The following is a 23,109-nucleotide window of genomic DNA, read 5'->3' as shown; positions in this document are numbered from 1 at the left end:
AGTACAAGACTGGTAGGTAGTGTAGAGGCCGCTGTCGTTCAGGAATCGGACAAGGAATTTATCAGTTTGGGGACCGTTCTGAGGGGGCAAAATTGCGCACCACTCGCTTGCAGCTCGAGGAAAACCTTAACGGGAAGGTTGCTTGCGTTCAATTAACTCACTCTTGGTAGCGGGGTTTGGTTGCGAGAATGGGCTACCATTTAAACTGTCCTTGAATGTGTGCCTTGGACGTTCAATTTTGCGATCGATCGAATGCGCACTCGATCGATTGTCATATAATCTCTACACACAACACACGCAAGTGTGCAAGTGTCCAGTGATGGTTTTTTGTGTGTAGCAGTTGTCGCTCGTTGATGACAGTCGTCACGGGGATCTTAAAAAGGTTAAAACTTCATCCTTACCGCTGGAATGGTCGTCCGCACATTCGAACCGTAGCTAATAATGATAGTGGCAAGAATCGGTTGTGTCCTTTCGATGGCCGCACTTGGTTGCTGATCCAATTAAGCAGCGTACGAATAAATCAACCCCACCGATTACTGGTGTGGGTTGCGACAGCGACAACAAAGTGATACTGCACAAAACAGTGCAACGAGCACAACTGTATCCGTCCAGTACTGTATCACAAATCACCCCTGCTTGCAAGCTGGAGCCGATGCGTCTTCTAGCGCAATGATCGTCTCTGTCCTTCCCCGGGGGTCATTTGATGGGGAGTGAGCGCCTTTTGGTGGCGCGAGGAAATGATTTCTTCATTATTAAATTAGTTTTAGTGCGCTGGAATTGAAGTTGAGTCGCGTATCGTATATAATGGTACCCGACGTGACGTGTCAGCGAGCATTAAGCTGTTCGCATCGATGGTGTAGGTTAATTGAAACGGGTTTTCTTATTTCCGGATCGTGCACACTGCCGTCAACATATTTATGAGATATGATTTGATGGTTTTCTTTGTAGTAGGATAGGTTGGATCAGCTGAAATGTGTAACTAATGAAATGATGCATCCAATCTGAGCAAATTGAATTGTTGGAGTAACAGTTAGGAAATTCTGAAGAATTGGGAATTTCTTGTGCATGTGCACTTGATGTGCGTATTCTTTGTAATACGATTCTTTGCGACTAAAATTGTATCTCAATCTAATATTTTTGATGTGTTAATGTACGGATGTATAAACTGAAATATAAACCGTATGAAACAATTTGAATTAGGTAAATGAAGAACTTGTTTGTTCCTGGTTTTATGATTTTTATGACGATAATAAGTAACGGATTCTGAAAATCCTTCACTAGTTTTCATGTCGAAAGCCAATATTCAACAATTTGAATATTCTCCAGCTATCCTTTTTCATTGAACATCAGTCAGTCAGTGTTTGTAAGGAAGTTTTGGTCAGACGACTAAGCTATTTTGAGCATCGTTATTATAATGCTTTGTCAAGAATCAACGCAAGAATAAAGATGTGAGTCTCGCTACGAGGAGTACCCTACAAAGCGGTCTTAAGCCGATACGCCGAGACGATACAATTAGGTGTTTAAGGTTTAAAATCAAGTGCTTTGTAAAAGGTTCTCGCAGCTCTGGCCGAAGCAGTTCATATACTAACTAAAGGCCGCTCAAGAGTATCACAATGATTTTTGATGCTCGGTTGGTTTGACTTTAGTTGCATATTCAATGACGTTCAAGGAACATTTGAGTCTTTTTTAAGATCTGACCTAATATCCTATGTATCATATCTTTATGGAGTTGTAAAATTTTAGACCTAAGATTATTCAACTGTTATTTGATATCTTCAGATTTACGGAATTCCAGAGATTTTATATGCTTATGTTCAGACCAAGCAACCAACAATAACTTGGCTAAATTCTGATCAAAATGACTCTGAATAAATTCAGTATCTGCAAGATAACAAGAAACACATTGGCGTGTCTAGAGATTCCAAGTAGCTCGACTCACTCGACAGTTTCCTTTCGTTAGGTCGCTCGACTGACACTATTTGCTTGAGGTCTTACTACCACTTACCTGTGTGTCACCGAGTGCACAGTGGAATGCTGACCGAACGCTAACAACTTCATCAATGCAATGAATCATATTGGAAACAAAAACGGGCCTTGTAATGCGTTTCCAACTTGTACCATGCGCAGCACACGATCACGGTTGTAATTACGGTTGCACAATCGGCCACTACTGGCAACAACTCGGATCGGAACGGGGAGCCCAACCAACCGAACGAGTGAGAGAGATCGTGAAGGTGACTTCGAACCGATTCCGTTGATTGTTTTGCTTCCAAGCGTCGTGCGGAATGTCAACGCGAGGACACGCAAGCGGTGGTATTCGGTGCCGCGGCATGGACGCGCGAAGAGATAGAACTACAACACAAAAAAATGCCACCACTTCTCCGTACGCACCCGTCACGTTAAACAACCATCCGGCAGACACCATCAGGTTCCACACTTGTTTCCACTTATGTAGTGACATTTTCATTTCACATTGTGTCCAGCGTTGTTTTCGCGCTCTGTAGCTCGTTTTTGGTGCCCGGTACACGTTCAATAATAATTCTGCCCTTTTGCTGCTCCCCTGCAAAGACCTAATGTGGCATGCAGTGTGTGTGTATGTTTGAGTTTCCCTTTTTTTCGTGTTCTCTGTGTTATCTGCTCCAATAACTGCTGCTGCACTTTTTGTCGCCCGCATCATGATGATGCCGCGGGACGGGTGAAGTTATGTTCACGCCGCACAGCATCACACACTCGTATAGCACAGCCAACAACGAATGTACATGCTGTATGGGGCAAGAAAAACACCACTGCCGTCGACAGCCATCCTGACCGACCCGACAGCATAACGATGAAACGAGGCACCTCCAAATATGAGGAAAAAGCATCGTCGGCATGAATCATACGCCCGAGAGTGTGGCCCGGATTGCAAACGATTGTGCAAAAGGAAACAGTCAGAAGAAACGCATCAACACAACAACAAAAAAAGCGCCCAGTTGGAAAAGAGTTGAAGTTGTTGGGGGTTGCTCCTACCAACACAATCACAGCATTTCTCGCCGGACACTCTGGTCGCCGAATTGGCTAATAGAAATGTCGCACGGCGCGTCCCGCACGCTAAAAATTGCAAACCGCTACGGACAACGCTAATAATGATAAAATATTTCGTTCACGTATGGACGAATTTTAAATTGTTATAAAATTTTTCCCTACGTGATTTCCATCTGTCTGAGGTGGTGGTAGCGGGGTTATAAGCGAACGGTTTTTCCGGACAACGGCGGACGATGGGACGGCAGTAAAGGAGGTTTAGATCAATGTTAGGTTTAACTCGTTTGCTCCCGTGTTGCCTCCGAGAGGGGGAAAATGCCCAGAAGGTGGTGACACCAGTTGTGGCCAAACCGAAGCCCGACGGAAATTACTCATTGTTGTGACCCAAGGGAGAGAGATGGAGAGAGAGGATGAGCGAACTGGATGACCGTGTTCGGGAAATGTTGGCGGATGTTCGCAAAACGCATCAACTGATGATGACATTCAAAGGTTCTGGCCATCGATCATAGCTGTCAGCTTTACTGCGGACTGCTGCTGCTGCTGCTGCCAGTGTACTCCTGCCATCCTGATGGAGAATTTCAAAACGATTCGTTTTTGTGTCATTAGTTAGGTGATGAGTTTTGCAATCGTCCTAACAAGAAGAACCTACAGCAGTACCGTAACAGTGTCTTATGAGATTTATTGTAAATGTTTGGCTTTTGAGATGTGAAATTAAAAGTGAGAGGACAAAACATCCATGTGCGATACTTCACGATGCACATTTAACGTCCGAGAAACTGTACAATTGATTAGCTGGATGGCAACAAACCTTCTTAGCCACTTAAAAGGAGACTTTCACCAATCGACTTCAACCTCCCCGGGGGTGTAGAACACAGGGAGCGTTAGATTAGCATTTAGAAGCCATTTATACGCGTTCCGCTGGTTCATAAACAACTGCAGCCCCCGTTGCAAATGCCCGCTGCATGACACTGTCTAACCATATTCGGAGATGCGCTTCAGTAGTGTCCCCCTCTTCCCTTCCGGTAGAACGCGTGACGATGCAGTCGACACAAAAATTGCATTCAATTCAAATGCATCTCACGGTTTGGTGCCGCGTGACGTTGTGCTGTACGTACGGCAAGCGACGGTGCACGGTTTGCTGCCAACGCTGTCGTCGTCTACGTCATCATCGTCATCATTATCATCAGCATCAACAAGCCTCGGTGCAGGAGGAAGGTGCCAGTGGATCAGTAGCAGAAGGCAGCATCCGATTAGCGAGCTGTCGGTGCATATGGTGTAGGTGCAACTGCAACTCGACACTAGAACAGGCTGTGTCTGGCCGCAATCACCGACCTTTATGCGTTTGCTAAATTATCCATTGACGGGCGCTAATCGCGCGCGCGCCTTGGACGTTGGGGGACGGGCGTTGGGGGTCGATTTCGCAGACATAATCGATCATTTTTCCGGTGCATGGGGGGCAGGTGCAGTTTTTCAATGCCAGGGCACTAAAATGTTTTGGGGGTCGAGGGGCCGTAGTGACGTTTTGCGCTGCATTTGGCTGTACAGCTTGAGCCTGCACTGAAATCGACCCGGAATCGGTGGCAATTAGTGTACAAATTCATATTCGATGTAAGAGGCAGTTTTGGTACGGAGGATTTGAAAGGGATTAAGTTGAAGTACAATTCTACAAAAATTGATGAGATTGTTTTCGAGAAGCCTTATCTGTAAACTAGGCTTGCTTGTTTCAATATCACAATAAAGTTCTAAGATCATTCTTTGAGTAAAATTAAGTTAAAATTGTTCAAGGCTTCCATTGAATAAAATAGTTAGTCAATTAAAGCTACTAAACAAATAAATGTTGTTACCTTAATACAGTAGGGAAACTTCTTACAATTAGAAACAATTTACAAAAAAAAATGGAATCACATTCGATATCGATCTACCAATCACTCCCTAATGATTTCCGGCCTTCATGATGCATGTACCCGCGCTAGCATGTGTTATTCGGTACGGACGGATTATACTGAAACCATTTACTTTAACTACCCGTTTAACATGCCGATTGATACTGTTTTAATCATCCCATGCTCGACTCACCCAAACCCAGCCTGGAAATGCTTTACGCAAGTGCTAGGACTAGGCGGCGTGCAGTACTGGGTCCCTTTGCCATCAATAAGTGTGTGGTAAAGGCGCCACACCTACCGGCTTAACAACTGCTTATCCCGCAAAACCCCCGTCCAAACGAACTGTTCGGTTGGTGGATGGGGAAATTACCCCTGCTGCAGGGGTGATGAAAATCCAACACCGTCCTCGGAACTGTGGCAGCGGTATTGCACCACCCTTCGGATCTTCGCCGTCGTAGTCAATGATAAATACCAGATTATATTATTTTTCTAAAATATTACAAATTGTTTTGTTGCGGCCCAGATGTGTCGGATCGGTTTCTCGGGGCGTAGAGGGCGGAGGACAAACGGGCGGAAAGTGTTCACTGTCCAAAAACGATACTGGCCCTGCTTATCCCATTACGGCTGTGTGTGCGTGTTTCGCCCTCTTTCAGTAGCGACCCGCTGCTTACGCACGACAAATGATGGGCACCTCTGGTTTCGCTTTTATGTTATGCCTTTGGTTTGGTCGGTATGTTCTATTTTGTTCTCCTTGTCCTGTCACAGAGCGCTTGTGCCGACAGGAGCAAAGTGGAACTTCCTCGCAAGAATAAATACGCACAGAAAAGGTAGCAAAGGAAGGCAACGAAGGAAGAATAAAAAAAAAGACAGCGAACACACAATCATGACAGTCCTCCAGATTTGCCACTTTGCCGGGACTGCCTTCCTTTATCCGGTCGCTCTTTGTATGAGCTCCTCGGCTATTGAAAAGTTGAGAAGTCTCGTCCTTCCTTTCAGCCGCTCGCGCGCGCGCGCTCGTCGCTGAAAGTCCTTTTATTTGCGGAACTTTGTTTTTTTTTGTTGCACAAAGCACGTCGAGTTAGAGAAGGGAGGAAACAGCTTCCATCGGAGGGGGAAAAACAGGCGTCCTCGTTGTTGACTTTTTTATTGCTATCTTGTCTTCGTCCGTTCCCCGCTTTTCCCGCAGCCGTTTTGTTGGTTTTAAGGATTACCGACAAATAAATCGCCCAAGCTAACGTGTCGGTGGGGCGAAGCTGTCAACGGGCGCCGGCGGTATGGGTTGGGTGTTGGCAGCATTACAAAGGGAAGCGAAAAAGAAGGAAGCGATCTGATTTCACATTCCCTGCTTCGGGATCGCGTTCACAGCTTCTCACCCCTGGGGCTGCTTATCGCCGTGGCTCGCTAGGGCTTACGCGTGGTTCTGGTTGATGGATTCGATAAATTAAAATAATTTTGAAGGTTTTGTAAAAGATTATAAAAATGGCCACAAATGGTACCCATTGCGCACCATTGCAGTTGTGCGTGGGGCAAGAGAAGGAAGCTTCTCACCGAGGGGCGAGGGGTGACACGGGCGACAAATAGGGTGACTCGGGATGGGTAGGCCGAGTGTCCCGAAAGTGTCGTCCTAATTATTCGGGGCAGATGTCGGAGTACCTAGGGATATATAAGGCTAGATTGTTCACAGTCATCCACCGTTAAATACCAAAACTGGCGCAACCGGAGCGCATAATTTAGTTAGTGACGTGATGTCCCGATTTGCTCCAAACGAGGGGTTGTTGCTGCAGTTGCTAAAAGGATTAAAACCAAAACAAAAAAGAAACACCCATCTTTGCATGGGTCAACATTGAAAGTCAACACTGTATAATTGGCGGTTGATGCAGGGCATCGAAAATTGTTTTGCCTTTGCTTTTCGATGCGTTTTAAAAAATGTGGCAAAGTGTGAAGTATCCAGAGAGAGAGACACACACACGCACGGATGCATATACACCCCATTTATGGCGGGCTGGCAGATCGGATTGACTGGGAAACCGCACTTCACACTTGGCTGAAAAGCCGCCGGGCCGGACGGATAGACGGTTGAAGTTGATTAAATTTGAAGATTTTAATCAGCGGCGGCCCAAGAACGCTCTTGCTGTTGGGTTTTTGCACAAAATAAAAAGAAGAAACCAGCGAGCGAAACGTTCACGATCCAGCTGGTTTGTGCTCCCGGGTAGGAGGGAGTCGGTTAGGTTTCTCTGCGTCACACGCCGAAAACACACCCGATACACACCGATTACACACTGTGGCTGTCCGCTGGCTGTCATTCGGAGATTAACTACTGAAGGATTTTGCAGCCTTTCGTCTCCTTTTTTTATTCTTTGCACAAAGCTCCCCATCATCGCCCCAGAACGTTTAATCACCCGGGTGAGAAGATCTCTCACCCCGTGGGATGAGGGCTTTTTTATTTGAGGGGGCCTTGATAGGGGTCTTGTCGCTTTCATCTTTTGAACGGTTTTTCGGCATCGAAGGATTAATTTCTCGAGGCCTTCTTGCAAGAGACATCATAATCGGGTGCTGGTGGCGGAGCCGCTTGGCGCATAGTAGCACCGAATCAGTTGCGATCAGTTTTGTATTTGGAGGCTTATGAAGCCTCCCGGAATGGGAGAAGATCTTCAATTGTTGAATAAATTAATCGTATTTTAAGCTGAAGAAGTGGTACTTATAGTACTTGGTACTTGGTTAAGCAAACTTAGTAGGATTTGTGACACAAAACGCAATTAGAATTACGAGTATCAATGTGATCTTAATATTGGAGCATCCGAGCTGTCAACATACAGATTGAGGCCCAAAATCATAAATTGGTTTTGTTTACTATCTTTCAGTAATATCTCTTACCCAATTCTCAACAATAGATAAAATCGTAAGGTCCAAGTATATTTAAAGCTGCATCAAAAAGTTCAAGCACCAAAAACCTAGCCAATATGCATATGAGTACCAAAGGAATTATAAATATCAACACTATGTTTAAGCAATTTCATCCATTTTATCTTTTTTTAGGCATTGTTCTAAGCTATATTGCAAATTTCTGAGCTGCTTTGGAGCTGATGACGTGTCGGCCATGACATGATACATGTGTTCTGCTGATGACATATGCGTGAAATGAAAAAAAAGTTTATTTCCAATTGTCTCTTTGCCTTATAACCATGGTAGAAAACAAATTCATGGAAAGCATTTACTTTACATCCTATGGTGAAGTCATGTTTCTTCGCCTCTCCTTAAATTGTTGTCTTCTAAAGTTAAAAATAATCCGATTAAGCAACATAAACACGGCATTACTCGTAGCATATTATTAACCATACATTCTTGAACACTGCTGCTCGGCCAGAATATCAAACAGCGATAAATCTTATATTTATATTCCAGTCCATAAATCTAACCTTCTTCGTACGTGCGCAAATTCTGCCGCTAATTCCCACCAATGGACTGTTGGCGTGTCGTTAATGGGCTAAATGAATGTAATTTCGCTTCAAAAGCCGCAAAGAAAGTCCCCATCGGCACGGCGTAATGAAGTGCATACATTGTGCTGGATAAGATAATAAACCACCCTTTCGACTTTCACCCACGCGCAGAATGCTGGCCCACTGGCATGGGACATGGGAATAAAAGTTCATTTTGTGCTTTTTACAGCTCAGCGGTCGTGTGTGTGCGAGTGTGTGTATTTGTTGTTAAAGCCCCAAGAAAAAGCTTAACCTTCGATCATAATAACGGCAGGCCGGGCCGGCAACATTGTATGCGCCTTTGTGTGCCAAGTGAACGGTCGGGCAATAGAAACCGGGTGCCGGTGCATCATCGCGCGCATCATCAAGGCTTATCATAAAACGTCGCTGCCGGTCAGAAGATCTGCCGCCGGTTAGCTAGATGGACGCGGCAAGCCGGTAAAAGGGTCTGTAAAAGGAAACCATATTCCGGTATCGTAAAAGTAAATAAAAATATTAAAAAGTATCCAGTGTGGCTTTCCATTAGGCCGTGGTTCGGACCTGTACCGCACTTCCTGGCTGGGCGCTTTCGGGTGCTTTGATCAGTTGGTGTGTGTGTGTGTGTGTATTGGACAGTGATTTTAGAGTCAGCGAACCCGGACAGACGGCGTGTCGGTAACTTTTCGCTGCGAAAACACTACGCGAGCGAGAATGCATCAATCAAATCCATGGAATGGATGATCTTTAAACGAAATATTACAATCCCCTGTAAATGAATATTACCATCTCACTGCCACGGTAACGGTAAATAAAAGTCAACCCCGTTACGCTTCACCGTTTTGGGATGCAACGCACACACACAATCACGCGTGCGAAGAGTAACAATTTATTCCCCGCCTTACGCAACGAAACACTCCAAAAACAACCAACAAAGGCCGCCCGACGATGCGCCGCCGCTTGCAGCATCAAAAAGAGCGCATTTTTATTATTTATGATGCGACGTTATGTGCTAATTGAAATTGGAAAACCGCATAAAAGTGAAGTACTGACTGGCCCGCGTTGGTAGCCAGGGGGAAACGCGCGCATTCGCTTCATTGTGTGTGGTGGCTGTTTGTGTGGCAAGGGGAAAGACAGGAAGAAAGCGGGGAAACCCCCGGACCGTGCCGTTTGCTGCGATTCGAACAAACGGTGTCAACCCCTTGTAATTTGTCAATTAGGACATTGTTAAAACTCACTCGATACATTTGAATCGGGCCGGGTCCCACAAGCCGGCCAAACGGTTCCCACCTTCCCGAAAGCGAGCGAAAAGAGCAATCGAGGCTGGGCAGGGGACGAGAGCGGCACGGCCGAGGCACAGTTTCGTTTCATCCATTCTTCTGAAGAGGGAGCACACGACACGGGCCCAGGCAAACCAACCATCCACGGTACCCCGAACGGTAGCAGGATCAAACAAATGAATTGAGCATCATGTCACTTTGAATTGTTTCGTCCTTTTGGGTTGGAATGAGGTTTTTTTTTCTTTCTTTGCTGTTGTTGCCGATGTTTTTGTTGCTGTTTGCTCTCTGTGTATGTGCACTGGATTCGCTACGGCACAGGATGAGGCCGTGCCGACACTCATTATCCCCCGTGGCACGGCCTGCCCGATCCGTTTGAGGTTACAGCTTTCAATAAATAACGATGACTTTCAAGAGTTGGCAGCGTTCGCTGCAGCAGTAACGCCATTCGGTTGCCCCGGTTCCAAGCGGTGCACGAGGACCGCCCCGTGTCGGTTTGCCGAGGAGCGGTTAAGGCTAGTTGGAAATTGACTTTGATTTTACGAGGCCACTTTCGGGGCCAGCTTGTGTGTGTGTGCATCTCTTCCCAAAGTCATTGCGGCAGGCTCTTGTTGAAGTGAATTATGATTCAAGGGCTCTTGAAAGTTGGATGGTTTCGGTATGGCACACGAGAGTCTTTGCTTAGCCGGAGGGACAGCAATGCTGCGCAGGCAGCGAGGTGGAAGAGAAATTTAGCAGCATAATGATGATAGGTTGGTTTGATGCGTTTCGCAAAGGCACAGGATGACGAGCGGAAGGCACAGATGTTTAAAGGTGCTAGATAAAAACATATAAAGCAAGAGCAATTCAAACAGCACATTAGACGGTGAAGGGCATTCGCAATAGTGGATGGAAGTGTTGAAAAGGATGCTCTATTTGCTATCGCACTCGGCGGATGGTTGCATTGTAGGTAGCGTACTGTAAGATGTGGACTGACAATGAGAGCTCTTGGAATGGTTTGTCGTTCACAATGCGCTTTGTTATCTTGAGTCTATACATGATAGTGCACGAAACAAAGAGCTACACAAGATTTTATAAGCTTAACCGTTTTATAATGCTACAATCGTTTCAAACGTTTCAATCGTTTCAAAGGTAGGTGTCTGCGAGACGAAAATTGTTGCCTTGAGGCAAATGTAGCGAATATTTTCAATACTATCAGGCAAAATTGTTAAAATAATTTCATCTTAATGGTAAAATGACTGTTTTTAAGCTGGAATAGCCTGTTAATGGGTCATTAGTCTGGCTATAGTTCAAATTCAATTCTTATCAATTAAAAACTATCCTCTTGACGCCATGTCAAGGTCTTAGTTTGGGATTCTACTATCCATGAGTTCAAATCTCTTCATTGGTTTCTAGTAGGAACTGGCTTTCTGGTTATTGCTGATTAAATAACTATACACTTTACTGTGGCGTATAATAAACAGTTTTTGTCAGTAACATCCGCAGATGTACCGGCCAAACTGATTAGGTTAGTTAGAATGACTATGACCAACGTCACTTGCAAGGTGAGAGTGGATGGAAAACACTCAGAACCTTTTGCTACCACCAAGGGTCTGCGCCAGGGGACGGGCTTGCCTATCTTATATTTAACTTGGCGCTAGAGAGGGCCATCCGCGGTTCGAGGGTAGAGACTACGGGAACCATCTTCTATAAGTCAACCCAGATCCTGGTATACGCTAATGATGTAGACATCATTGGTCTGCGATGTAGCAGAAGCCTACCAAGGGATCGAGCAGGCGGCAGAGTACCTCGGATTGCAGATAAACGAGGCAAAGACCAAACTGATGGTGGCAACATCAGCGGGCCTACCAATAAATAATCAGAATTTACGTAGGCGTGATTTACGGATAGGTGAACGCAGTTTTAAATTCGTCCCAGAATTTATTATTATTATTATTATTTATTAATCTTCAACGGGCCGTATGGCCTAATTAAGATGTAACAGTTCAATAAAAAAAAAAATACATAGCAAAAACAAGGTTTGCATTGCAATTCACTGCGGCCACGGCAAAAGCCGGAGACGTTCCTTGAAGCACTGAGTTGAGATGTCGAAGTCGAAGCAATCCGAGACAGTGTTGAAGACAGCCGACATGCGGAACATAGGGTCTGACCGACCAGCACTGGAACGGGGTTGAGCGAGCCGTAGAGTTTCTCTAGACCTAAGTGTTCGGGATGGTGCATAGATATCGACTCGATGCAACAATGGCGATGAGTCGATAGAGCCATTTAGCAATCCAGCGATGAAAGAACACTGTGCATTGCGTCTTCTGACCGAAAGAGGTTCAAGGCCTAGAAGACGGCACCGCGCAGCATACGGAGGAAGATTATTGCGATCCTGCCAGGGAAGTAGGCGTAGGGCATATCTCGTGAGCTTACGTTGAATCGCCTCAATTCGAGCAATTGAAGAAGCGGTAGTTGGGCTCCAGACTACGCACGAATATTCCAGAACCGAACGAACGATACAGTTGTACACAGCTTTGATGCACATGGGGTTGCGGAATTCATTAGTTGTCCGGATAACCACGCCAAGTAATTGATTTCCTCTGGCTACAACGTCATCGATATGCTGTTTAAAGTTCAAACTAGAGTCAAGCAGAACGCCCAGGTCTTTGGCATGATTCTGTCGATTAACTGCAGTGCCGTTCATGAAGTAGGTCCCAGTCACTGGGCTCCTGCATCGACTAAAAGACACACAGTAGCATTTCTCGATGCAGATAGTCAGTCCATTACGCTTGCACCACGAACAGAAAATTTCGATGCAGTCTTGCAGGAATGTACAATCACCTGTGTTGTTAATAGGCGCAAAAATTTTTGCGTCGTCGGCAAACAGACTGATACTGTCGGGAGGTAAAGCGAGGGTAACATCGTTGATAAACAATATGAAGAGAAGCGGGCCAATGTTGCTTCCTTGTGGCACACCCGAGCTGCTGACTATTTCTTTGAACATGTGCTTATCAATTTTCACGATGTATGTGCGATTAATTAGGTACGACTTAAGCCACTGTACGAGCGGGCTGGGAACTCCTAGCTTATCGAGTTTAGCGAGAAGAATTGCGTGCGGTAGAGAGTCGAATGCTGCTTTTAGATCGGTATAAATTGCATCGACTTGAGCTCCGGCATCAATTTGACTAGTGCAATAGGTTACAAATTCAACCAGGTTCGTGGTAGTCGACTTTTTTGGCACGAATCCATGTTGATACGGACTTAGGTAGCTGCGGCATGCATGTAGCAGATTTTTGTATATCACTAGTTCGAACACCTTGAATAGGAACCATCCAAGATTTCCTCCATGCTTTGGGAAAGTAGCCATTGGCTAGCGATGCATTGAACAATTTTGCAAGAATAGGTGCTACTGTCGTTTGACAGCGTTTCAGCACGGTAGAAGGAATTCCGTCGGGTCCAGGAGCGAAGGAAGGCTTTAGTTGCGCTAGGGCAGATAAAACGATCTCACTGTCGATGAAAGGAGTGCTCATGTTAATTGCTCCAGCCGGAGTGTTGACGAGAGCAGCATCAATGGTATCGGTATCATTCATGGCCGGTGAAAAGCAATCTGCGAAGCGATCCGCGAAGAGATTGCACATTTCATTAGTGTTGGCACTTGTTGCTCCTTTGTACGTAATGGATTTCGGTGTATGCGTGGATTTTGTTTTGCTGTTGTAGAAGCGCCAAAACGAGTCAGGCCACCTGCAGAGGTTACGTTGAATTTTACTCAAATATCTGCGATATCGAAACCTGTTATAGCTGCAGTATAAAGAGTGCGTGTCAAAGTAGATCGAGCGAGATCTTTGGCAGCGGCGCGTTTGGTAGTGACGATAGAATTCACCTATCTTGGGTCAAAGGTCAGCAAAGACAATAGTATGGAAGCTGAGTTGCGCGCAAGGAGTTGCTGGCTGCCAACCGGTCATTCTACAGCCTGAAAAAGCAGTTCACCTCAAAGAACCTGTCGCGAACGAACGAACGATGCTGGGACTATGTAGTACCTATATAGTACCGGTACTCACATACGCCTCTGAGACATGGACACTGTCCAAATCTGACGAAACCCTCTTAGCCGCGTTTGAGAGGAAGATGCTCAGAAGAATAGTTCGCCCCGTATGTGTGGAAGGACAATGGAGGAGCCGCTATAATGACGAGCTATACGAGATGTACGGCGACCTCACTGTCGTGCAGCGTATCAAGCTCGCCAGGCTCCGGTGGGCTGGTCATGTTGTACTCATGGAAACGGACAACCCAGCCCGTAAAGTCTTTTTAGGTCGTCCACAAGGACAGAGGAGACGTGGTAGGCACAAACTGAGGTGGCAAGATGGCGTGGAGGCGTCTACCATTAAGGCCGGGATAACGGACTGGCAGACGAAGGCGCGAGACCGTGAGCGGTTTCGAAAACTCCTGAGGCAGGCCAAGACCGCAACGCTGTTGTAGCACAGGATAAGTAAGTAAGTAACATCCGCAGAAGAAAAGAAAAAATAGTATGATTTTAAAAACGTTTTAACAACGAAACAATTTGCCGTTCATTCGTTGCCAGTTCTGCACTCAACTGAACAATTTGTAGTCAACTGGACAAACTTTCCCGTGCTCTCAAATTGTTCAAAATTGACAAGCTGAAATGTTCGTATTCCATTAGAACTGCATGAATAAGTCCTTAAGACGAAAAGAAAAAGCAAATATATTCTACTGCAGAGTTTACTGCCATGTGAAAGTGGGTAATAATTGTAATTCATCTTTTCAATTAGCTCTTCTCTCAACATCTAATAAAAATTTGCCAACTCCACATGGAGGGTTTTATCGCTGTCAGACGTCGCGATCAAGCCGTTGCTGCACCGAAAATGAACTTCTTTAGCGAAAGAACGGCAAGGTTTATGAACCTGCCGAAACACAATCCATTTGGTAAGACGCGCCAGATCAGCGCTCCGTCCTTCCCATTTCTATTTTAAGTGTAATAAGCACTCTCACAAAGACCAATTGCGTACAGTGCTGCAAGTAAGTTTATCATAGTGCACCGTTTCATAGACTAACGCGCGCCGTAGCATCACATACAATCTCCGTCCGATGTACGGATTCGAAAAAGTGTTTACACCGTTTACTGTCGTGTATCGTTCCGGGGAAGAGTTTTCCAGCTGCAACCATATGGCGCTACCGAGCTCTTTGGCCCCGGTAGCTAAACGTGTTTACATGTTTACATGCCCGAGCATCTTTGCGTCCAGCGGGTAAGTGATCGTGTTTAGGTTACACAAAGGAAAATGCACTTTGTTTTCCAGCGACCGGTAAGTGTTTATTCCGGCTGGGGTTTGTCTCATTTTCTTCTGTGATCTTTTGTTTTCCAAACGGCTGCTTTTGGGAACAAAACCTGTGCCGCAATGTTTTTGTGTGTTTGAGCTCCGAGAAACACACGATTGTTTGTAAAAGAAAACTGGTTGCTTATTTTAATAAGGTTGGCTGGCGGGTTGACGTATCTCATCAATGTTTTCCTGCATGCATACCAAACAATACCAATGGTTCAGAACAAACGGTTGCGTTGGGATAAATTAAATTAGAAAAATAATGCGCACCAGCTCATGCAGTATGGCCATACGATTTCACGTCTCATTACAGCGTGCGCATCATAACGCACGTATTTAGAAGCCAGCATACCAGAACTAACGATGCCGAAAGGCCCTAAATGGGACAATCCATTCCGATGCGTGCATCCATCTGTCCTTCCTTGCAAGGCCAACCCGGCGGGGAAAAGGTTGGGAAATAATTTCTAATTTAATCAGCAATTAATTTGTTACCATTAAAACAAGTACCAATTACAGCTGGCACCGAGAGCTGGGTGCAGCAGCCTGAACCACTCACTCGGGGGACTGGCCATTCCCATGGCGACACCACTGCAGCAAGATTCTGTGCCACGTCCACTGTTTTTCCATCGTGGCTTCCCTTAGGCAAATTACTGGTGCACGATAATATGTCTCAACTCGGCGTACCTCGGAGTTTTGATGGGTACCGGGAGTCCGATTTATTGCTATCATAATCGTATCATAATCACCCGTAGAGATAACGGCGTGGCGTAAGTGTGATCGAATCGCTTCACTGCGGGAGAAGCTCGCAAAACCCTCTAACCGAGCCTGCCTCGTACAACTGCCAGTCGTCGTCCGGAACCGGTTGTCTGTTACCGAGGCGTTCTTTCGCTCCATCAGTCGGTCCACATAGGTTCCATCGCGCGACGTGACGTGGACGCGCAAAATGTGTTTGATTGCAGGAAATCGAGCGCGAGCGAGCGCGCGGTTGCGCTGGAGGAAATGTACTCTCCGGCGCGCACAGTTCTGCACTTCTGCGATCTAATTTCGAGCCGGGTTTGCGGACTCCCGTGCGGGGAGGCGCAGGTGGTTTCGGCAAACGAGGCAATGTAATCTCGTTACGGGAAGTTCCCTGGCAAGGGCAAGGGTGTAAGCAACCACTTTGCCTGAGCACGTTGACTGTTGGGAGTGGGATGAATTTGTAATTTTGTCAAATTTCCTCACACACACACACTGAGATACAATTCCATGAGAGTAGTAGAGATGTGAACGGATGGGACACTGATTTTCACACCAATTTGCCAAAATTCCTTGCACGCGGTGGTAAGTTGCCGGAGCTTCGAAGGCGAACGGTGAGTGAGTGAAGCGTAAATTCGATTGATATTTGCGATCCCGTCGGATGTGGTTGCGGGCAGAAAGTGGAACTCTCCCTTGGGTGGTGTTTATTTTTCAGGGGTGTACGAGAGCGAGGGTGGCACTCGTACTGAAGTGGCAGTGCTGTTTGTTGAAGTTAGCATTTTATTGTCGCAGTGGACGGGGGTTAGACAGTGTCTAGAGAGGTGACGATTGAATTCTGAAGCTCGGTCGGTTCGGTTTGGGAAGAGTGTTGTGGATAATTTGGTAGCCGATGAGGCGGTTACGGTGAAGCAGTGTTAGCAAATTGTCTGCCTTTACAAAATTTGGTTTTGGTTGGGGGAGAGTGTTTGGATTGAGTGCACAAAGCCAAAAACCAATTTATTGGCATTTCGTCGTGATATGTCGGAATTTATCGGTTTGCTACATGTAACGGGTGAAGCATAAACTGGTGATTTGGTTTAATTTTAGTCAAAGTAAAATGCTACACAGTCAGTCTTGATCAGTAATCATACTTTTTTTTGCAACCAATCAAAAGAGCAATAAAAAGAACCATATAGTCCGTTGTTTGGCACAGGGTTTCTGAATGTGTAATATATTCACTAAAGTGCTGGATTGTGATATTAGCTTAGTATAAATTAGATAAGAAGAGTGCACTTTAATCGCCGGGCTGTTTGCAACTATGTATTCGTTTGTCCCATAGTTCATTACAAAATTCATTACAAAGTTCATTCGTGTAGTTCAAGCAGTTCACTTTATGCAGCCCAAATTAGTCAAGTAGTTTTGTCTATATCTTATGGTTTAGTTCCTTCTAATTCATATGTGTTTTCTTATTTGAATTCATATTCGAAATATTAACTGTCTACACCCAAAATCGAACACTGACTTATGAATGTCTTTATCACAGGAAGACAACTCGTTCTTGATAAAAAAATGACGATAAAAAGTTTTAGAGCGTTCACACGATTATTACACACGGCTATTAAATTAAACCTTCTATCATTATTCTCAAGTGATTCTCTCAAAATCACAAACACTATGAGTGAAGTTGCGTGCAGTGATTGTGATGTTGAGTGAAATATAGTCAGTCGTTCGTTCAGTCGATGTGATTGATCGAATGCAAAATTCATTAAAAACTCTTGCATTAAGTGTTAAGATTAGACTTCTGTTTGCTAATCAATTATTTGCTACAAGATGTCGGTACGGATGAGAATCCATCCCGATAAGCCTTGTAAGAGCCGGTGCGTTATTCAAATACGTCAACTGTGCACTCCAACATGAAGCAATTACAAGTATAATAAAATAGATTTATTAATGCATTATCAACTTTGTGAAGCACAATAAATGTATATAGTATCCATAATGTTGTACAAAAGGTTATGCAAATATCTTGAATCTGGATAAAAAGATTCCAGGAATATGTAAAAAATGAGAGTTAAAAAAAATCAACTAACAGTTATCATTTTAAAATCAAATTCTTGTAAACCATGACAACAATCGAAAAAAAAAACCCTTTAAGTAATTAATGTTCTCGAAAAGTTTGAGTCTTTTCCCAGCTGTACAACAGTGTCCATCAAAAACGAAGCTGCTCATCGTACTATACGCAACAAACATCCTGCCCAACACCCTTAGCTCAACACAATGGAACCCAATTTCGTCGCGCGTCTCGTGTCTTAAAGTGGCCTGAAAAATAGCTGTTTGGATTAACATAACTCACCTAATGGATTTTTAAGATTTAACCCCCTCCACCGGGGGAAGGAGCCCCGAAAACCGGGGAAAGCAGAAAACATTCGCTCAACTATCCCGGAATTTGTTTGGAAAATTTATGGTCACCCGGACGATTTGTGGTTTGCGGTGAAGAAGTTGTGTCCGCAACGCCCGCTCTCCTTCCGCTCGCCCGCGGGACCGGAAGACGGCAGACCCGAGCCTGCAACCCGTCCATCTTCGGGGAACCACAAGGCAAGACAGAGTGTGTGGTTAAACAGTTCCAAGTGGTTCGTACGAATTTTCACCATCGCCATCTTAACATCACCCGGTGTGTAACACATAACTCAACTAGGCTAGTGCGAGACCGTGTTAGTGCTCAAAGGGTACACACACAAACACACGCCCTGGAGGCCAGCGGGTTCAGGGAAAAAGGGCCATAAAAACGCCAACCCACAAATAGATCACTCGCCGATTATTTAATTGTTACGCGTGTTTTTAAAGACAAATGGTACCATATTGTGCCCCCGGAAAGGTTTGGAAATGCGAAGCACGCGAGCGGACGGCATTTTCCCCTTTGCTTGATGGTTTTGCTTTCTTCGTACCAAGGAGCTCCTTGGGTTTTGGGAGCCTTGTTTACACGATGAAGTTGTGCCAACCTTCAAGTGTACGACGGTCCACTCGTGTTGTGTGTTTTGATTACCATAACCAGCTTTCTGCTCCGAGCGGGGCCAAAAATAGCTGGCTCATCACAGCCGATCGCACGGGACACAGCCAGCCGATCTGTGTCGGGTGTGTCGTTTACGGCTACGCTCGGCTTAATTATGTACACGCAAGTGAAGGAGAAGATGGAAAGATCACGTTAAACAATTCCAGATTATGCAGGGCAGGGCAGAGGATGCGTAGGGTGGGATGTGAAAATTCCTTAGAAAATTTCCTCTCTCATAGCTCGCCTTCACGCCAACGCCGGGGTGGGTGTTTGTGTTAGTATGCGTATCGGATTGCGCCGGGTGTAACGATGAAAAGGTTATTATGAGGTATTGTTTTCCATGGCAAAGTATCCAAAACAAACACGGCACGATGTCGAAGTTAAGTGGCTCGGGTCGAGGACAGTACAAGGGTCACCGAAGGGTCGTCGGGTTGGGTAACAAATCATGGCCAATTAGTGCGTATTAGGACAACGATAGCGTTGACATGTTCCGCTAATCGGTGGTTGGGAGGAAAAGGTGTAAAACTGAGAACATAATGTTGTCTTCGGGTTGTTTTCGGGGTTGAAAAGAACATGTATCTTTGAATTATGTTTAACTAACTATGCAAATAGTTACAATAATGAATGTTGAACAATAGAAATTGATTCATCCGCAACAATTTCCATCATCACCACAGAAAGTGTTGAGCGGTGCTTAATGGTTACAAAGAAAGTGTTAAAGCCTGTTCCTTCCTGAAGCAACGCCTCATCCCATAAACAATCCCAAAAACAGTTTTAAAAGCGCTGTTAAGTGCGGCTTGTAATTTGAGTTTGAAAAATGTCTTTCCACCAGCCGCTCCCGCTCCTTTGGCGGTCAAAATTTAGGACGCACGGGAAAAAAGGGAGGACGCAGTAAAACCGATCGTGTTACACTTCCGACATGTTTATGTGCGTGTGGTACGGCGAAGCGTACGCTTCGAAGCGTCTGGAGCAGTAGGAAATGTGCTAACCGAGTCCGGTTGAATGTCGGCACGCTTCGGTGATGATAATAAAAACTAATTTTCACCTTCGAAGGGCTTTGATCCTGTCCTGACTGGTTCCGAATCATGTGAGACACGTCCCAGAGATGGATTGGCTAAAGAACGGAGGGAGTGGAATACTTACGTCGAAATCCGGGCGTTTCCGGGCTCCGTTCCGGGGTGCAGATGCGGTCCCGCTCGCGGTCACCATCCTCGCTGGTTTGGCCCTCGAGCGATTCATCCTTGGCGGGCGGCGACAGTGACGTACAGGCCGGGCTGGACGAGTCCGTCCGGAAGGATTCGGAACCCGAGCCGGACGAACCGAACAGTAAACCCTTGGAGAAAATGTTCTATGATCATTTAGTGGCGGGTCTGTGTGGCCGGATCGGGCGCGAGTTCCCGCGCCCGGCGACACCGACGGCATTGCTGCGGCACTACGGACACTTACTTGATCGATGCCGAACCCCAGACATTTCGGGGGCGCAAACGCCGACGGGAGGGGCAGGTTGGACGGGAACGGTTTCACGAACGCACCGCCACCGCTGAACGGGCTGGTGCCACTCGCGGTCGAGACGGCCGGATTGAGCGGGTGCAGAAAGTGGGGCTGGAAACCGTGCAGAAGGTGCGCCCCGTAGCCGCTCATCAGTGAAAGATGGTGCAGGTCCTTGGCGTCGGGCAGCTGCGTTGATTCGGGGGCAAGAATCGGGGGAAAAAACGAACAAATACGGGTTAGAAGTGGAGAGGATTGTTTATAGCCCGGATGGTTTCATAAATACATCACGGAATAAAATTTCATAGTGATGTTTGTAGAAGGGATATTTTGGAAAAAGGGTTTAGAATTTATTAAATATGTCAGCACGTTACTCATGACATTCGAGCTTTGAATGTACATAAAATATGCAAATAATCTTTGCAATAGCGATTATTTTCATACAGTGTTTTTGCTCTACTGTTATTGTAGTTTGGTCTAATTATACTTTTTACATGTATTTCTTGATAATTTTTCAGATTTGTCATGGTGGTTTGTGTGAGATTACAGGAGAAAAGGTCGCGTAGAAAATTTAAATTCAATTTCAATTCTATTAATATTGTAATATTAATTCAGGACTTAAGTAACGAAAACTATACATTTTCCATAGACAGTTTAAATGACTCAATATTTAGGTTAATTTATCGACCTAAACAAAACATAAATAAACGAAGGATGATTACACTAAAACAGACGGATACATGGAATTGATCAATAAAAAATCAAAAAACAACAAAAATCTTAGATAAAAGATTTTTACTGTATTAACTGTATTAACAAAAGTTGTTTGTTTAATCTAATTGTTGGAGATTTTAAATGTCTTCTATAAGCTTGTTGATTTAATTTTAAACGTGACCTTTTTTCGTTTGTCTAAACGTTTTTGACTGGTTTTATTTACATGATAACTACTTATTTTAGGCAGTTTACGAGACGTAAATGAAACAAAAAATCTAATTTAAAGTTTATTTGAATACTTTAATGCTGATTTTCAATTTTAATTTGCGTTAGAGCCTCAACACTCCAACAATAAAATATCATGATTAGTATATCCAATACTAATTATTATTGCCACATTACAAATCGTTCATTGGTTTTGGGTAAGCTTTGGGTAATTTGGGTAAGTTTCTGGGGTAATATTGCGAAATTTTGGGTTTTCCGAAAATAAAGAAAAGACATGAGAAAAAAACTCCATTTTATTATTTAAAACATTGCTTGTCGCCTTGCCAAATTTGTTAATTGTCCTTATGAGTGTGGTGCACGCTGTTGTAACAATGTATAAATGAAACCATTTGCGTATTGTAAGTAACATTTTCACATAAATAGACCACATAAAGGGATAATTGGGGTACCAACAGCACCCAAGAACATACTTGAGAGTGAAAGGGTCGTTGTATGCGCAGGGCGTCACTTAATCCATTCGTTGCTTGCGAGAAAACTACCAGCGCTGGCGAGGACATGTGAGCGGATCCATAGCTCGGATTATCCATCATACGGTTTCGGTGCGCTTCGGTAAAGGGGCACAATTATCACGAGACATTTATTACACCGAAGTACTGTAATGTTTACGATACACGTTCACACACACACACACTTTTAATCATCGGTTAGAAGACACGGTTTGTGTGATAATTTGCTCAGCAACCACTCGAACACCACACTTTTGAATTTCGGATGTTTATCACGTGCAGTTGATACGTCACGGGAAAACAGATGACCCCGAACCGTTCTGGTGACACTTTTTTGTGCAAACTTTTTTCGGAGCTTTGAAACTAGTTTTGCCTCACACGAACGGTACTCCACTTCACTATTTGTTTTGCCCCCGGACTGGACGTTCTGTTTTCCTCACTAAAACACTGTACCACCTTAGATTTACACGTATTTTCCTTCAACGGGATACACACCACACGGAGTGGCACTGTGAACTAATGCCAACGCGACAGAATCACACGCGGAATCACACGACACGCACGACACACGACCGACACACACGCACGGACGAGAGCGCAACGATTCGGCCACGTCCTGTCGCGGCAGATACTTGCAGTGAACTGAAGCTGCGCCTTGTCGACGCAGATGCTGCGGTGCCGCTTTGGGAGACTGGGTGCGCATTGGCTGGACACGTTGGGTTGGAACCATTTTTTCGTAGCGCATGCGGCACGCAACGGGGCGTTGCGATTGGACGAACGGAGCAAACGCCACGAACGTCTCTGTCTAGCGCACGGTGTACGGTCGGCACGGGAGTACGATGAAGATATCGAACATTTACATGCTGCTTATCAAAACATTGGGCAACGTTTTGTGGACATCTTTATTGTGAAGGAAGAGAATAAACACATGATTCAATACAAGATAAGACGAATGTGTACGCGTGTTTAAAGAAGATAATCATCTTACTGTTAGAAAAATTGTGTTTTTAAATTTAGTTATTTTTTCATGAAAGCTCCAAGACGAGGGAATACAACTGAAATGATTATTTTATTTTAAAATACTCAAATAAAAATCCAACAAAGAACATACTAAGAGAACACAGCAAGAATGTAAGGTTACAGTGTCGTAGTTAATATTCCTAGCACTAAAGAAAGCTCTTTTTCATATTGTTTCCCATTCTCGGTAAATACAGAACTAATTTGAATCTCTCTTTTACAGTTTATATTCCAGTGGTAACAGAACACGACAAAACCCCGGAGTGTTGCGCAAAGCTTTTGTTCCGCGCACTCGTACGAAGTAGGCGTGGTCAGAGGATTTTAGTTCAAGTTCACTCCATTTCCATCTTACACCTGGTAGTTGAACGAGCTTTTTTAATACTTTTTGCTTAGAAAACTTTTTATACATAATTTTATAAAATTGTGCAACTTTTCTAAAATTACTTTA

At 44.8% G+C, this 23,109-nt stretch overlaps 1 protein-coding gene across 5 annotated transcripts in view; it reads right to left on the bottom strand.

Annotated features, from left to right (window-relative positions):
• Positions 1-22,814, bottom strand: part of LOC120903545 (protein Teyrha-meyrha) — a 29,897-nt gene extending 7,083 nt beyond the window's left edge. For 2 of the 5 annotated variants that reach the window (XR_005739614.1, XM_040313034.1), the window contains exons 1-4: positions 22,756-22,813; positions 21,609-22,544; positions 20,158-20,388; positions 19,855-20,059 (exon numbers count right to left, since the gene is read on the bottom strand). Coding sequence is in view for 4 of the 5 variants with exons in the window: in XM_040313034.1 (XP_040168968.1) it covers positions 19,855-20,059; positions 20,158-20,388; positions 21,609-21,728 (556 nt within the window). In the remaining variant the exon portion in view is untranslated. Of the gene's footprint in view, positions 1-19,854; positions 20,060-20,157; positions 20,389-21,608; positions 22,545-22,755 lie in introns of all 5 variants that reach the window. The other 3 variants (XM_040313032.1, XM_040313033.1, XM_040313035.1) reach the window with 3 other exon arrangements.
• Positions 22,815-23,109: the final 295 nt, after the last annotated feature.

Source organism: Anopheles arabiensis, chromosome 3 (assembly GCF_016920715.1).
Source record: "Anopheles arabiensis isolate DONGOLA chromosome 3, AaraD3, whole genome shotgun sequence".
Lineage (NCBI taxonomy): Eukaryota > Metazoa > Arthropoda > Insecta > Diptera > Culicidae > Anopheles > Anopheles arabiensis.
This window is presented reverse-complemented; position numbering and strand designations above follow the sequence as displayed.